The sequence below is a fragment of the Aquarana catesbeiana genome, unplaced genomic scaffold (genome assembly GCF_042186555.1).
Source record: "Aquarana catesbeiana isolate 2022-GZ unplaced genomic scaffold, ASM4218655v1 unanchor236, whole genome shotgun sequence".
In the NCBI taxonomy this organism is placed as follows: domain Eukaryota; kingdom Metazoa; phylum Chordata; class Amphibia; order Anura; family Ranidae; genus Aquarana; species Aquarana catesbeiana.
This window is the reverse complement of record NW_027362664.1, coordinates 1,119,529-1,137,469: the sequence shown is the minus strand read 5'-3', so window position 1 is coordinate 1,137,469 and position 17,941 is coordinate 1,119,529. Positions and strand designations below refer to the sequence as shown.

Sequence of the window (17,941 nt, the reverse complement as noted above, 5' to 3'; positions counted from 1 at the left end):
TGCTTTTTTTCCCACGCAAGCAGAGTTACCCTTTAACCACTTCACGCAAATCGCCGTACCCATATGTCAGTACTTTGATGCTAAATACCATTGTTATGGCAGCAGCTAGCTTACATAGTTACATATTAGAAGAGGTTGAAAAAAGACACAAGTCCAACCTATGTGTGTGATTATATGTAAGTATTACATTGTATATCCCTGTATGTTGCGGTCGTTCAGGTGATTAATAGTTTCTTGAAGCTATCAATGCCCCCCACTGAGACCACCGCCTGTGCAAGGGAATTCCACATCCTTGCCGCACTTACAGTAAAGAACCCTCTACGAAGTTTAAGGTTAAACCTCTTTTCTTCTAATTTTAATGAGTGGCTATGTGTTTTGTTAAACTCCCTTCCGCGAAAAAGTTTTCTACCTATTGTGGAGTCACCAGTATGGTATTTGTATATTGAAATCATATCCCCTCTCAAGCTTCTCTTCTCCAGAGAGAATAAGTTCAGTGCTCACAACCTTTACTCATAACTAATATCCTCCAGACCCTTTATTAGCTTTGTTGCCCTTCTTTGTACTCGCTCCATTTCCAGTACATCCTTCCTGAAGACTGGTGCCCAGAACTGGACAGCATACTCCAGGTGCGGCCGGACCAGAGTCTTGTAGAGAGGGAGAATTATCATTTTGCTTCTGGAGTTGATCCCCTTTTTAATGCATGCCAATATTCTATTTGCTTTGTTAGCAGCAGCTTGGCATTGCATGCCATTGCTGAGCCTGTCATCTACTAGGACCCCCAGGTCCTTTTCCATCTTAGATTCCCCCAGAGGTTCTCCCCCCAGTGTATAGATTGCATTCATATTTTTGCCACCCAAATGCATTATTTTACATTTTTCTACATTAAACCTCATTTGCCATGTACTTGCCCACCCCATTTATTTGTTCAGATCTTCTTGCAAGGTTTTCACATCCTGCAGAGAAGTTATTGCCCTGCTTAGCTTAGTATCATCCGCAAATACAGAGATTGAACTTACCCCATCCTCCAGGTCGTTTATGAACAAATTAAATAGGATTGGTCCCAGCACAGGACCCTGGGGGACCCCACTACCCACCCCTAACCATTCCGAGTAGTCCCCATTTATCACCACCCTCTGAACTCACCCTTGTAGCCAGTTTTCAATCCATGTACTCACCCTATAGTCCATGCCAACGGACCTTATTTTGTACAGTAAACGTTTATGGGGAACTGTGTCAAATGCTTTTGTAAAATCCAGATACACCACGTCTACGGGCCTTACTTTATTTAGATGGCAACTCACCTCCTCATAGAAAGTTAATAGATTGGTTTGGCAAGAACGATTCTTTATGAATCCATACTGATTACTGCTAATGATACCGTTCTCACTACTAAAATCTTGTATATAGTCCCTTATCATCCCCTCCAAGAGCTTTCATACTATTGATGTTAGGCTGCCATAAACGTGGTATTTTCAGGAACAGCATGCGTTTCTCTTTAAAATAAAAGTGGTCTCTGCGGCGGATTCAACACAACATCACTTTTATCGGTGGCGGGAGAGGGGCTCCCCCACCCTCCAAGGTGGCCAGTGAAATGTATGATTGACTTATTCACATAGATGGTTTGTTGGGGTGTATACACATCTGCCAATTTCTGGGAGAGGTAGTTTATGAGGGGCAGAATTTTGTAAACTGATCATATTCAGGGTCACCCCATGGATGACAAGGTGTGTGATCACTAAAACACATTATTGTCTCATATCTATGCTTGACCATTGCAGCAGAGAACACGGGCATATGATAAATTGGGTCTCTGGACCAATTTGACTGTAACAAGATCCAGAGTATGAAAGGGGTTAAAGCCGTTTAGGACATTCCATACCCGAACACAAAGGCAGCTACCGAACACTTCAATTAGCCGAACAAGGAACCCATACAAATAATTCTCCCCCAAATACGAGACAAGGCTCTGTCTTGAGGTTCAAGCAGGAATGAATCTTTATTCAAAAACATGTTATACACATCCTACTTCAAAACACTCACCCACCCCTGGAAAACAGGGCGGGTTAAACTGTTCAATGACAATAAACACACAGGACAGGAGTGTTTAACGTCTCATCAGTACACAGTCTTATAAGCAGGGAGAGCTGTTGGAGGAATCCCCCCTCCCTCCATAGAGATACACATCCTGTGATATCCAATGCAGACAGACACAATAGAACATTGGAATACAGCCCCACCCCAAACTAGCACAGCAAATAGTACACAACAGCATGAGACAACACACAATATATACACACAACATTGTGAAGCAGTCACTATTTATAATATGGCACAGGGTTCCCAGAGTTTTGGGTTTTGAGGGGACATGGGCTTGAATCCAAAGTAACATTACTTCCAGGGTCCCCAGGCATACAGCTCATAACGAGCACCGTTCCCCCAAATGCCAGGGCCCATAATCGTTAGGCAAGAGGCTGGCATTCAGTCCCCTCCAAAAGCCTCTGTCCTGGCTAGGTCTGTCACAATGACCACAACTCATTCTTTTTAGTAATGCCCATGTTAGGCCCAAAAAAGTTTTACATTTATAAACCTTGATAGGTCTCCATGCGAATTGTCTTGCAAGAGTTGAATTTGGGTTGGTGGCGATGTACGGTTGTGTGTATAAATTCCTTCAGCTCACAATCGATCAATACAAATCTTTTGTGAATAACATTTAAAAAAAAAAAATCTAGGGGAGTTGTTTCCCCCTGAATTCTGGGTTGGGTAGTGAATGGGGGAAGTACAGAGCGCTGCACAATCTGTGGGCTGCCGATCAGCATTTGCAAGCACATCTGGAGGAACACTATGGGTCTGTGGTCGAATTCTTGGTGTCTGCAGGATGCTACTACTGCTAGCCACCTCACCAGCTTGGACTGCATTTTTGTGACTCACCAGGTCATCGCGAAATACTTTTGTCCTGGTATGTAAAAGACTAGGATGTACTAGTGCCTGCCAGCTCACCAAAAAGTAGTGTGGCACTTGTACTGACATCCTGCTGCATATTAGACAAATCAAGTGTTTCTAGCACTTCTGCTACCCGGGTTCGGGTACACCTGACCTTAGCAGGGACCTCTCCTCCATCCTCTGAGGTCCCTGTCAGGGTGCCGCTGCTCTCTACAGGTTCGTATTTGGAGCCTGATTATGGCAGTGAGGACTCTCCCTTTGCTCTCAGCTGTCATACTCAGAATCCTGTAGGCCTCTTCACTAGTGTACTTTTGTTTTGGCCACTAAATTCAAAGGTACCTAGTGCGACTCATGGGAAAAAGAGCTCCTGGCTGTCAGCGACTGCTTGAACTACTACAAATGTAGCAAGGTCTCCAGCCTCGTTCAGTCTAATGAGAACCTCCAGGGCCAGAGATAGCAGAGATCCTTCTGTATATGGTTGGTTGTGAGGCATAGTGGGTGCAAGTTATTGGGCGTCAGACACTTCTTGAATGCAAAAAAGATGTTTCTCTTACAAAATTTTTGGGGGAAAGAGGATTAGGGCCAGGACACCCTTGAGTAGTTGCAAGATTAATTAGCAGACTCCGAGACTTCCATAGGAGGACAGCCGTGCAGGGAAAGGCATCCAGCAAGAAGCCACATCTGCATGTGCAGGCATGCTGTCTCCTATGGCAAGTCTTTAACAGTTCCTAACACAAAGCATAACAGTTCTCTCAGCTTCACTACAATCACTCCTTGTAGTTCAGCCCACTGAGCTCCCAGTTTCTCACTAGACCCTCTGATTTACGGACTCTGAATCCCTTGAGCTACTCCAATCTTCACTCAAGCGTCACCACCAACTCTCTGCTGGGTCCCTAGCTTGGCACTCCCGATACTTCACCCCGCTGGCCTGCTCGGTCCTTGGCTTGACACACAAGTCTGCTCTACAAGTGTCACCTCCGCTCGTTGGGTCCCTGGCTTGATCACTGCCTGAAGTTTCCCAATTCTCCACCATGTCCATTTGGTGAGAATACTGCACCAGTTCTTGCTTCAGTTACACACGGAGGTACCTGGTAATAAGGTGGTTGGTCCCTTAGTGGTGACAGCTTCCCCTCTACCTTTGTCCACCGGCCGGCAGAACCGTCACTTCTGGTTGGACTGCAAGCCGCAGTCCCAACCCTGCGCTACTCTCTTGCTTCTGGATAGTCCCTCAGACAGCCTAGCAGCCAGATGTGGATAGGCTCAATCTCCGGCCTAGCAGCCCGGGGCAACACAACACATGTCCACCCAGACAGCCATCCAGGTGTCACAGAACCCTGATTACCTGACTCCACCCGAATATATAGGTTCTCTCAGCAGGCCAAGAGATTCAAGAAAACCCCTGCCCATTGGCTGAGATACCTCATATACCCATAACCTGACCTTGGGTTGTCCTTCTCATATCTAGTACCACCAAGTACCCGGCCACCTAGTGGTAGAAGAGAAAAGTGCAACAAGGCCAAACTTAGGGAGAAATCAATGGATCTCTAACAATCATCCAGGATAACTACTCCTGGCAAGTAAATTTGTGAGGAGCTCCCTGCCTAAACTCCAGGGTGCTACACAAATAAAACTTACCTGCAAGTGCTAGAAGAGATCAGGCCTGATTCTGCTAACACTGCGGTTATGTGTGCAATATATCAGAGGAGCCAGTGATCTACTGACACTGCACTTGGGGGGCAAAAGGGCTGATCCTGCTAACGCTACGTTATTAGGGACACTATACTAAGGGGGACACGAATATAGTTCTGTCATAATCAGGATATTGATCTATACAGACACTATACTAAGGGGGGACACTAATATAGTTCTGTTCATGATCAGGATATTGATCCATACAGACACTATACTAAGGGGGGACACTAATATAGTTCTGTTCATGAACACTATACTAGCAATGCTGGTGATCAGGATATTGATTCATACAGACACTGTACTAGTAATGGTGGTGATCAGGATCCTATAGCGTGAGTGCACTAGTGTGCGAGCAATCTAATGCTAGCCGACGCTGGCACTATCTGCTGTAACATGTGACGCTAATACAGCGGTTGGTGAAAAATACTGTACACTGACGTTGTACTAATGGCACTGGTAGGGTGACAAGGGCAATCAAAGGGTGAATGAGGGCAATCAATGGGGTTAAATGTGCCAATCTAAGGTGTGTGGGTGTAAAGTGTGGTGATTATACTCACAGTGTGGTGTTCTCTTCCTGAACCGAAAAGGACTCGGGAAGCGAAGACATCACAAGATAGGAGTGATTTGTCATTGGCTGCAGGTGACCAGCAGGGTACGGGGCAAAATCATTGGCTGGGACCTGCTGACAAACTTGTCCTGCAGCCAATGACAGTGGAAGTTTCTGAGTGTGCGCGTGCATGGGTGCAGACCTGGAAGAAAGCCATGACATAAAAAGTACATTACCAGACCTGTATGAGCTGCCCATCCATTGTATTTGTACAACACTTCATCCATGTCTTTGGTGACCTCTGATCTCCTTATGAACGGTTTCTTACATGATGAAGATCAGCCATGGAGTATATCTGAGGTGTATATCAGGGTGTGCTTCTTCCCCACATGAGAGATGTGATATCCAGCAACCTTCATATAGAAGACATTTCCCGCACTCAAGGCACTAATACACCTCGAGAGTTGTGTGGGATCCCTGATGTACAGGAAGACAGGACTTCAGTGAGGAACAATTCCCTCACTCAGGACAGGAATACGGCTTCTCCCCCGTGTGAGATCTCTGATGTGTGTAAAGATCGGACTTCTCTGAAAAACATTTCCTGCACTCAGGACAGGAAAACGGCTTCTCCCCCGTGTGAGATCTCTGATGTGTGTAATGATAGAACTTCTGTGAAAAATATTCCCCACTCAGGACAGGAATACGGCTTCTCCCCAGTGTGAGATCTCTGATGTTTGTAAAGATTGGACTTCTGTGAAAAATATTTCCCGCACTCAGGACAGGAAAACGGCTTCTCCCCCGTGTGATATCTCTGATGTCTGTAAAGACAGGACTTCAGTGAAAAACATTTCCCGCACTCAGGACAGGAATACGGCTTCTCCCCTGTGTGAGATCTCTGATGTATGTAAAGATTGGACTTCCGTGAAAAACATTTCCCGCACTCAGGACAGGAAAACGGCTTCTCCCCAGTGTGGGATGTCTGATGTGTGTAAAGATGGGACTTCAATAAAAAACATTTCCCGCACTCAGGACAGGAATACGGCTTCTCCCCTGTGTGAGATCTCTGATGTGTGTAAAGATTGGCCTTCCGTGAAAAACATTTCCCGCACTCAGGACAGGAAAACGGCTTCTCCCCCGTGTGAGTTGTCTGATGTGTGTAAAGATGGGACTTCAGTAAAAAACATTTCCCGCACTCAGAACAGGAATACGGCTTCTCCCCTGTGTGAGATCTCTGATGTTTGGAAAGATTGGACCTATCTAAAAAACATTTCCCACACTCAGGACAGGAATACGGCTTCCCCCCTCTGTGAGATGTCCGATGTTTGGAAAGATCGGAATTCTGTGAAAAACATTTCCCGCACTCAGGACAGGAATACGGCTTCTCCCCTGTGTGAGATCTCTGATGTGTGGAAAGATGGGACTTCTGTGAGAAACATTTCCCACACTCAGGACAGGAATACGGCTTCTCTCCTGTGTGAGATCTTATATGCACATGAAGATGGGATTTAAAACGGAAACACTTCCCGCACTCAGTACAGGAAAACCTCTTCTCTGTTGGAAGGACGGCACCGTCCCTCACAGTCTGAGGTTCCTCAGGATAAGAGGAATACGATGGTCCATCTACACTGTGTGGTGCCGGATGGATGTTTGAGGTAGTCGGGTTTTCTCCTGGACTATACTGTGTGATGTCCTTATCTTCTACTTTACAGTCTGGAGACAAAGTGAGACAATCCTCTGAGGTTTTCCTCATCTCCCGTCCATCTACTAAAATAGAGATAAAAAGATTATTACTAGACATGAGCAGATTGGTTCCTGCTGTGCTCCAATCAAATCATCAGATATAAAATGTCATGTGACAGAACCCACTGTCACTGTGTGTTTTGGAGGGGGCTGTGGGCTGGCCTCCTACCCACAGACTATGGCTCAGCAGAGAACAGGAGATTTGGAGGGCTATTTGCCATCTCCCACCACCTGGAGAAGATGCCACCTCCAGACATTTGTGTCCGTGGTCACCGGTTCATCAGAACCGGGTGAACGTGGTCTCTGTGGCTGGGCTTGTGGAGTCGTTTCCGGCTACCTAAACCTTTTGGCCTGACTGGGCTAAGTATATACTTTTATTCCACAAACAATGTACTTTTAGCTGATAAAGACATATACAAGCAGTGATGGGACAAGGTAATTCAGTGCCCAGGGTGAAGATGCCAACATGTGCCCCCCCCCCCTTCCCGAGCAGGGGGCGGAGCTAGTTGAAGCATGTGCAGCGCACCAAAACATATGTAATGGTGCGGGGTGCACCAGTATTACACACACACAGAGCCAATTCGATTGCTTTGATGATGGCTTGGTTTACAGCCAATAAGGAGTAATAGCAATAATGGCTGCCCAAGGGTAATTTCTTAAGATTGTAAATGGATCTCAAGAACTAGCTGAAGCTGACCTTTGGCTTCTGTCAAATGGTCCTGCTGGAAATCCTCTTTTGATCAGCGGGCTGCAGCGCTGATCATTGTATTCTGATCAGTGGAGGAGTCCTGCTGTCAGAGTACAATAGCACAGAGGGGAGAGGGGGGTTTCTGAATCCACCTTGTTTGTGTGCATGCAGGGATCTATTAGTTTTTCTTCCAGCAGGCTGAACAAAAAAAACTAATAGTGTGTACCCAGCTTTAGACAATGTGTCAGGGAAAACATTTGTCATTCTTAGTGCTCCCGCACATGAACAGTAGAGGTGAGCATACACTTTACAATATGATTGTACAATTTCTGCACATCTCCCTTCCATTTACCAAAACTTTGTAATATGAGGACAAACCTAAACAATTCATTATCCAATTAGTAGTATCCAATCAGGCAGGCCCTGGTACTAAATAGTTGGTGGTAGATCCAAAAGATATTGTACAATCAGATTGTATAGTGAATGGTAAGCTGGCCATAGATGGATCAGTTTTTTTGATCAGTTAGTGTCTGAATGAAAAAAAACTGAGCAGATCCCCTCATCCACACAAGCGAGGTGGATGGAGGAATCCTCTACACTGAGACATTGCATTGTGATAGTGGTCAGAATACATTGATTAGCACTGCACATCAAAGGAAAAAATTCCACAAGCTGGTTTGAGAGAAGTTGATCATATTAGATCTACTTCTCTTTAGCAGGAATGGCCATAGATGGATTGAAACTCATCCATTCGTTGGTGAACCAGCTGAATTTCCATTCATGTCCAGCAGGGATGGAATGGCCATCGGGACTACCGGGAGTTTCCCGGTGGGCCGATGGCTCAGTCGGCCGGTTTCAGTAGCCTCCTATTGCCTCGGAGGTCCGGGGCGATCTACCTGTCAATCGCCGACAGCTGGCGCCTGACGGGTAGATCGAGATTTAGCCCAGTATGCAGAGTAGCGCAGGAAGCGTCTGTCTGTAAGTTCTCTCTCTCATGTCATGCAGCGCTGCTCGCTCCCCGGCGGCCCCTCCTTTCCTCTCTTCTCCTCTATCCCAGATGATGTCACAAGCCAATGGGGATACACGAGAAGAGGGGAGGGGCCGCCAGGGAGCGAGCAGCGCTGCATGACATGAGAGAGAGAACTTACAGACGCTTCCTGCATGCTGGCCAGGCTAGTAAACAATCCCATAATGTGCCATGTGCCCTGATGATGTGCCCCCTGATGTGCCCTGATGTGCTATGTGCCCTGATGTGCCCCGTGCGCTGATCTATGTGCCCTGATGTGCTATGTGCCCTGTGCGCTGATCTGCTATGTGCCCCGTGCCCTGAGCGTTGATCTGCTATGTGCCCTGATGTGCCCCGTTCCCTGATGTGCTATGTGCCCTGATGTGCCCCATGCCCTGATGTGCTATGTGCCCTGATGTTCTATGTGCCCTGATGTGCAATGTGCCCTGATGTGCCCCGTGTCCTGATGTGCTCCGATGTGCCCCGTGCCCTGATGTGCCCCGTGCCCTGATGTGCCCCGTGCCCTGATGTGCTCCGATGTGCTATGTGCCCTGATGTGCCCTAATGTGCTATGTGCCCTGATGTGCCCCGTGCCCTGATGTGCCCTAATGTGCTATGTGCCCTGATGTGCCCCGTGCCCCGATGTGCCCTGATGTGCCCAGTGCCCTGATGTGTTATGTGCCCTGATGTGCTATGTGCCCTGATGTGCTATGTGCCCCGTGCCCTGATGTGCTGTGCCCTCATGTCCTGTGCCCCGGTGTGCTGTGCCTCAATGTCGTGTGCCCTGATGTACTGTGACCTGATGTACTGTGACCTGTGCCCTGATGTCCTGTACCCTGATGTGCTATGTCCTGATGTGCTGTGCCCGGTTCCCTGGTGTGCTGTGCCCTGTACCCTGATGTGCTGTGCCCTGTACCCCGATGTGCTGTGCCCTGTACCCCGATGTGCTGTGCCCTGTACCCCGATGTGCCCCATGCCCTGATGTGCTATGTGCCCTGATGTTCTATGTGCCCTGATGTGCAATGTGCCCCGTGTCCTGATGTGCCCCGTGCCCTGATGTGCTATGTGCCCTGATGTGCCCTAATGTGCTATGTGCCCTGATGTGCCCTAATGTGCTATGTGCCCTGATGTGCTATGTGCCCTGATGTGCCCCGTGCCCTGATGTGCTCCGATGTGCCCTAATGTGCTATGTGCCCTGATGTGCCCCGTGCCCTGATGTGCCCCGTGCCCTGATGTGCCCCGTGCCCTGATGTGCCCTGATGTGCTATGTGCCCTAATGTGCTATGTGCCCTGATGTGCTCCGATGTGCCCTGATGTGCTCCGATGTGCCCTAATGTGCTATGTGCCCTGATGTGCCCTAATGTGCTACGTGCCCTGATGTGCCCTGATGTGCTCTGATGTGCCCAGTGCCCTGATGTGCTATGTGCCCCGTGCCCTGATATGCTGTGCCCTCATGTCCTGTGCCCCGGTGTGCTGTGCCTCAATGTCGTGTGCCCTGATGTACTGTGACCTGATGTACTGTGACCTGTGCCCTGATGTCCTGTACCCTGATGTGCTATGTCCTGATGTGCTATACCCTGATGTGCTGTGCCCTGTACCCTGATGTGCTGTGCCCTGTACCCCGATGTGCTGTGCCCTGTACCCCGATGTGCTGTGCCCTGTACCCCGATGTGCTGTGCCCTGTACCCCGATGTGCCCCATGCCCTGATGTGCTATGTGCCCTGATGTTCTATGTGCCCTGATGTGCAATGTGCCCCGTGTCCTGATGTGCCCTGTGCCCTGATGTGCTATGTGCCCTGATGTGCCCTAATGTGCTATGTGCCCTGATGTGCTATGTGCCCTGATGTGCCCCGTGCCCTGATGTGCTCCGATGTGCCCTAATGTGCTATGTGCCCTGATGTGCCCCGTGCCCTGATGTGCCCCGTGCCCTGATGTGCCCCGTGCCCTGATGTGCCCTGATGTGCTATGTGCCCTAATGTGCTATGTGCCCTGATGTGCTCCGATGTGCCCTGATGTGCTCCGATGTGCCCTAATGTGCTATGTGCCCTGATGTGCCCTAATGGGCTACGTGCCCTGATGTGCCCTGATGTGCTCTGATGTGCCCAGTGCCCTGATGTGCTATGTGCCCCGTGCCCTGATATGCTGTGCCCTCATGTCCTGTGCCCCGGTGTGCTGTGCCTCAATGTCATGTGCCCTGATGTACTGTGACCTGATGTACTGTGACCTGTGCCCTGATGTCCTGTACCCTGATGTGCTATGTCCTGATGTGCTATACCCTGATGTGCTGTGCCCGGTACCCTGGTGTGCTGTGCCCGGTACCCTGGTGTGCTGTGCCCTGTACCCTGGTGTGCTGTGCCCTGTACCCTGGTGTGCTGTGCCCAGTACCCTGATATGCTGTGCCCTGTACCCCGATGTGCTGTGCCCTGTACCCCGATGTGCTGTGCCCTGTACCCCGATGTGCCCCATGCCCTGATGTGCTATGTGCCCTGATGTTCTATGTGCCCTGATGTGCAATGTGCCCTGATGTGCAATGTGCCCTGATGTGCCCCGTGCCCTGATGTGCCCCGTGCCCTGATGTGCCCTAATGTGCTATGTGCCCTGATGTGCCCTAATGTGCTATGTGCCCTGATGTGCCCCGTGCCCTGATGTGCTCCGATGTGCCCTAATGTGCCCCGTGCCCTGATGTGCTCCGATGTGCCCTAATGTGCTATGTGCCCTGATGTGCCCTAATGTGCTATGTGCCCTGATGTGCCCCGTGCCCTGATGTGCCCCGTGCCCTGATGTGCCCCGTGCCCTGATGTGCTCTGATGTGCCCAGTGCCCTGATGTGCTATGTGCCCTGATGTGCTATGTGCCCCGTGCCCTGATGTGCTGTGCCCTCATGTCCTGTACCCCGGTGTGCTGTGCCTCAATGTCGTGTGCCCTGATGTACTGTGACCTGATGTACTGTGACCTGTGCCCTGATGTCCTGTACCCTGATGTGCTATGTCCTGATGTGCTATACCCTGATGTGCTGTGCCCTGTACCCTGATGTGCTGTGTCCTGATGTGCTGTGCCCGGTACCCTGATGTGCTGTGCCCTGTACCCTGATGTGCTGTGCCCGGTACCCTGGTGTGCTGTGCCCTGTACCCTGGTGTGCTGTGCCCTGTACCCTGATGTGCTGTGTCCTGATGTGCTGTGCCCGGTACCCTGATGTGCTGTGCCCTGTACCCTGATGTGCTGCGCCCTGTACCCCGATGTGCTGTGCCCTGTACCCCGATGTGCTGTGCCCTGTACCCCGATGTGCTGTGCCCTGTACCCCGATGTGCTGTGTCCTGATGTGCTGTGCCCGGTACCCTGATGTGCTGTGCCCTGTACCCTGATGTGCTGTGTCCTGATGTGCTGCGCCCTGTACCCTGATGTGCTGTGCCCTGATGTGCTGTGCCCTGTACCCTGATGTGCTGTGCCCTGATGTGCTGTGCTCTGTATCCTGATGTGCTGTGCTCTGTACCCTGATGTGCTGTGCCCTGATGTGCTGGGCTCTGTATCCTGATGTTCTGGGCTCTGTACCCTGATGTGCTGTGCCCTGATGTGCTGGGCTCTGTATCCTGATGTTCTGGGCTTTGCACCCTGATGTGCTGGGCTCTGTACCCTGATGTGCTGGGCTCTGTACCCTGATGTGCTGTGCCCTGTACCCTGATGTGCTGTGCCCTGATGTGTTGGGCTCTGTGCCCTGATGTGCTGGGCTCTGTACCCTGATGTGCTGTGCCCTGATGTACTGGGCTCTGTGCCTTGATGTACTGGGCTCTGTACCCTGATGTGCTGGGCTCTGTACCCTGATGTGCTGTGCCCTGATGTTCTGGGCTCTGTACCCTGATGTGCTGGGCTCTGTACCCTGATGTGCTGTGCCCTGTACCCCGATGTGCCCCATGCCCTGATGTGCTATGTGCCCTGATGTTCTATGTGCCCTGATGTGCAATGTGCCCCGTGTCCTGATGTGCCCCGTGCCCTGATGTGCTATGTGCCCTGATGTGCCCTAATGTGCTATGTGCCCTGATGTGCCCTAATGTGCTATGTGCCCTGATGTGCTATGTGCCCTGATGTGCCCTAATGTGCTATGTGCCCTGATGTGCCCCGTGCCCTGATGTGCCCCGTGCCCTGATGTGCCCTGATGTGCTATGTGCCCTAATGTGCTATGTGCCCTGATGTGCTCCGATGTGCCCTAATGTGCTATGTGCCCTGATGTGCCCTAATGTGCTACGTGCCCTGATGTGCCCTGATGTGCTCTGATGTGCCCAGTGCCCTGATATGCTGTGCCCTCATGTCCTGTGCCCCGGTGTGCTGTGCCTCAATGTCGTGTGCCCTGATGTACTGTGACCTGATGTACTGTGACCTGTGCCCTGATGTCCTGTACCCTGATGTGCTATGTCCTGATGTGCTATACCCTGATGTGCTGTGCCCGGTACCCTGGTGTGCTGTGCCCGGTACCCTGGTGTGCTGTGCCCTGTACCCTGGTGTGCTGTGCCCTGTACCCTGGTGTGCTGTGCCCTGTACCCTGATGTGCTGTGCCCTGTACCCTGATGTGCTGTGCCCTGTACCCTGATATGCTGTGCCCTGTACCCTGATGTGCTGTGCCCTGTACCCCGATGTGCTGTGCCCTGTACCCCGATGTGCTGTGCCCTGTACCCCGATGTGCCCCATGCCCTGATGTGCTATGTGCCCTGATGTGCCCTGATGTGCAATGTGCCCTGATGTGCCCCGTGCCCTGATGTGCCCCGTGCCCTGATGTGCCCTAATGTGCTATGTGCCCTAATGTGCTATGTGCCCTGATGTGCCCCGTGCCCTGATGTGCTCCGATGTGCCCTAATGTGCTATGTGCCCTGATGTGCCCTAATGTGCTATGTGCCCTGATGTGCCCTAATGTGCTATGTGCCCTGATGTGCCCCCTGCCCTGATGTGCCCCGTGCCCTGATGTGCTCTGATGTGCCCAGTGCCCTGATGTGCCCAGTGCCCTGATGTGCTATGTGCCCTGATGTGCTATGTGCCCCGTGCCCTGATGTGCTGTGCCCTGGTGTGCTGTGCCTCAATGTCGTGTGCCCTGATGTACTGTGACCTGAGCCCTGATGTCCTGTACCCTGATGTGCTATGTCCTGATGTGCTATACCCTGATGTGCTGTGCCCTGTACCCTGATGTGCTGTGCCCTGTACCCTGATGTGCTGTGTCCTGATGTGCTGTGCCCGGTACCCTGATGTGCTGTGCCCTGTACCCTGATGTGCTGTGCCCGGTACCCTGGTGTGCTGTGCCCTGTACCCTGATGTGCTGTGTCCTGATGTGCTGTGCCCTGTACCCTGATGTGCTGTGCCCGGTACCCTGGTGTGCTGTGCCCTGTACCCTGATGTGCTGTGTCCTGATGTGCTGTGCCCGGTACCCTGATGTGCTGTGCCCTGTACCCCGATGTGCTGTGCCCTGTACCCCGATGCGCTGTGTCCTGATGTGCTGTGCCCGGTACCCTGATGTGCTGTGCCCTGTACCCTGATGTGCTGTGTCCTGATGTGCTGTGCCCGGTACCCTGATGTGCTGTGCCCTGTACCCTGATGTGCTGTGCCCGGTACCCTGGTGTGCTGTGCCCTGTACCCTGATGTGCTGTGTCCTGATGTGCTGTGCCCTGTACCCTGATGTGCTGTGCCCGGTACCCTGGTGTGCTGTGCCCTGTACCCTGATGTGCTGTGTCCTGATGTGCTGTGCCCGGTACCCTGATGTGCTGTGCCCTGTACCCCGATGTGCTGTGCCCTGTACCCCGATGTGCTGTGCCCTGTACCCCGATGTGCTGTGTCCTGATGTGCTGTGCCCGGTACCCTGATGTGCTGTGCCCTGTACCCTGATGTGCTGTGTCCTGATGTGCTGTGCCCTGTACCCTGATGTGCTGTGCCCTGATGTGCTGTGCTCTGTATCCTGATGTGCTGTGCTCTGTACCCTAATGTGCTGTGCCCTGATGTGCTGTGCCCTGATGTGCTGGGCTCTGTATCCTGATGTTCTGGGCTCTGTACCCTGATGTGCTGTGCCCTGATGTGCTGGGCTCTGTATCCTGATGTTCTGGGCTCTGTACCCTGATGTGCTGGGCTCTGTACCCTGATGTGCTGTGCCCTGTACCCTGATGTGCTGTGCCCTGATGTGTTGGGCTCTGTGCCCTGATGTGCTGGGCTCTGTACCCTGATGTGCTGTGCCCTGATGTACTGGGCTCTGTGCCCTGATGTGCTGGGCTCTGTACCCTGATGTGCTGGGCTCTGTACCCTGATGTGCTGTGCCCTGATGTTCTGGGCTCTGTACCCTGATGTGCTGGGCTCTGTACCCTGATGTGCTGTGCCCTGATGTACTGGGCTCTGTGCCCTGATGTGCTGGGCTCTGTGCCCTGATGTGCTGGGCTCTGTACCCTGATGTGCTGGGCTCTGTACCCTGATGTGCTGGGCTCTGTACCCTGATGTGCTGGGCTCTGTACCCTGATGTGCTGTGCCCTGATGTTCTGGGCTCTGTACCCTGATGTGCTGGGCTCTGTACCCTGATGTGCTGTGCCCTGATGTTCTGGGCTCTGTACCCTGATGTTCTGGGCTCTGTACCCTGATGTGCTGGGCTCTGTACCCTGATGTGCTGGGCTCTGTACCCTGATGTGCTGGGCTCTGTACCGTGCCCTGATGTGCATTGTACCCTGATGTGCTGTGCCCTGATGTGCTGGGCTCTGTGCCCTGATGTGCTGGGCTCTGTACCCTGATGTGCTGGGCTCTGTACCCTGATGTGCTGGGCTCTGTACCCTGATGTGCTGGGCTCTGTACCCTGATGTTCTGGGCTCTGTACCCTGATGTGCTGGGCTCTGTACCCTGATGTGCTGTGCCCTGATGTTCTGGGCTCTGTACCCTGATGTTCTGGGCTCTGTACCCTGATGTGCTGGGCTCTGTACCCTGATGTGCTGGGCTCTGTACCCTGATGTGCTGGGCTCTGTACCCTGATGTGCTGGGCTCTGTACCGTGCCCTGATGTGCATTGTACCCTGATGTGCTGGGCTCTGTACCCTGATGTGCTGTGCCCTGATGTGCTGGGCTCTGTACCCTGATGTGCTGGGCTCTGTACCCTGATGTGCTGGGCTCTGTACCCTGATGTGCTGGGCTCTGTACCCTGATGTGCTGGGCTCTGTACCCTGATGTGCTGGGCTCTGTACCCTGATGTGCTGTGCCCTGATGTTCTGGGCTCTGTACCCTGATGTGCTGGGCTCTGTACCCTGATGTGCTGTGCCCTGATGTTCTGGGCTCTGTACCCTGATGTTCTAGGCTCTGTACCCTGATGTGCTGGGCTCTGTACCCTGATGTGCTGTGCCCTGATGTGCTGGGCTCTGTACCCTGATGTGCTGGGCTCTGTACCGTGCCCTGATGTGCTGTGCCCTGATGTGCTGGGCTCTGTACCGTGCCCTGATGTGCTGTACCCTGATGTGCTGGGCCCTGATGTCCCCTGTACCCTGATGTGTTGTGCCCTGGGCCGGTCTGGATGAAGTCCAGGGCCACATTTTTGTCCCAGTCCAGCCCTGTTGTCCAGTCTTGGTATCTCCTGTATAAAATCTGTGTTGTTTTCTGATGTCTGAGGATCTGGGGAAATCACTAAGCCTCCATGTACAGGAGATGTTTAGGACCATTCAGACATGTGTGTCCTGTGCAGGGCTCTCTTGTGCATTGTGTCATCCCTGTGCCAGTGTTCTATTCATTTCTATTGGGACCCAAACCTGCATGTCATATTAGAATACAGAGGCTGTGTGCATGCAACCTCATGTCCCAATAGAAATGAATGGGGTGCTGGCACAGGGATACACACAATGCTCATGCATCCCCATGCTGATAAATGACAGTCCTGCATGGGAGCCACATGTCTGCACCTCATCTTAAAAAGTCCTTAATAAAAAACAGAATCAGAAGAGTTGTCTTCACAGCTAGAACTGCGATATCATGCCGGGAAGAAGGTGACCTGTTAGCTGAGTAGTGGCAGCCTCAGCAGTACAGAGACAGAGGAGAGACAAACCACTCACTTATAGGACTGGAGAGGAGGAACCCGAGGGAAAGGGCACAGGAGGGGAGGGGTCACAACACAGAGGAGGAGTCATCTCCACATTGTCCAGAGCAGGGAGGAAAAAAACAAGAGGCTAGGGGGCGGAGCTGGTGATGTCACACAGACATGGGGACACTCTGAAAGTAGGAGTGATAGAAATGAATGGAGAGGGGGAGGAGAAGGCAAGCAGAGGAGCAGGAAAGCTGTATGTATCTGGAATCATAGGAAAGCATTGATATGCTTTCCCAACCTCATGCGCCCCGCCCCCTTCACTCTCCTGTCGCTCAGGGACTAGTACAGTGCACTGTGCAGGCAGGGGGCGGGTGTAGTGCTGCGATCTAGAATACACGCAGGAACAAAGCCGCTCTCTGCCTACCCTGTTAGATTCGGCACTCGGCAGAACATTCTGTGCTGGGCGTGGTTACACCCGGCAGACAGCGCCCTCTTCCCCCAACTAAATCATTCCGCCCAGGGCAGCTGCCCGTCCGCCCACCCCTAGTACCGGCCCTGTATACAAGATGGCGGCATTCCCAAAGCGTGGGGCTACGAGACTTGGGGACAAAATGACAATGGGATAATGTAATGAAGGTCCCTATATCAGCTGCATCCCATCCCCCCCTCTTGTTATTGGTGTAATTATGTTGGGTCATGGCCTGTAGACAAAGGTCTGGAGACATCTCAGGAGGGGATGTGTAAGGAGGGGCTGCCTGCTTATCAGAATCTCTTTATGTGGTTCAACTCTAGTTTCTGTTTCAATGTACAAGTGTTGAGTTCCCATTGGTTCTTCCTTGTCCCCTCCCCCTCTATGACAAGGCTAAGGGGAGTGTCCCTAACTGTGTATAAAGGTGGATGTTTTGTATTTAATAAACAGTTTTATGCTTTGCATGTTTAACCCTCAACACCTGTGTGGTTTGTCTCGTGATTGGGGGGTTAAGGGCTGATTATGGTGAGTCTGCAGGCTGCGGGTGTGTTTGGAGGACAGGGGGCACAGGTCTGGTGGAGGTTCCCATATGGGGTATCCGAGATCCGTCACAGGCCAGCTGGTAGAAAATGGGTGCAAAAGAAGTCAGGACTATGTAATGTACAACATATTGTATAAGATACAACAGATAGGACTATATAGTATCAGAATTATGTAATGTACAATATAGAGTATATAGTGTCTGCAGTCTCTGACCTCCCATGTCCGCAGACTCGGACCTCCCATGGGCGCAGTCTCTGTGGACTGTGATGTAAGGGGGAGTTCTCTGGACTCTTGTGTAAGG

The 17,941-nt window shown here is 51.6% G+C and overlaps 3 protein-coding genes across 3 annotated transcripts in view; 2 read left to right on the top strand and 1 right to left on the bottom strand.

Annotated features, from left to right (window-relative positions):
• LOC141121987 (uncharacterized) overlaps nucleotides 1-17,941 on the top strand; it is a 481,910-nt gene that overhangs the window by 88,779 nt on the left and 375,190 nt on the right. The gene's annotated exons all lie outside the window — the stretch shown is intronic.
• LOC141121965 (uncharacterized) overlaps nucleotides 1-17,941 on the top strand; it is a 208,644-nt gene that overhangs the window by 18,988 nt on the left and 171,715 nt on the right. The gene's annotated exons all lie outside the window — the stretch shown is intronic.
• Nucleotides 1,972-17,941, bottom strand: part of LOC141121984 (uncharacterized) — a 583,368-nt gene continuing 567,398 nt past the window's right edge. Inside the window, exon 10 of the mRNA XM_073611769.1 lies at nucleotides 1,972-6,723. Within this exon, the coding sequence (XP_073467870.1) occupies nucleotides 5,787-6,723 (937 nt within the window). The 3' untranslated portion in view covers nucleotides 1,972-5,786. The remainder of the gene's footprint in view (nucleotides 6,724-17,941) is intronic.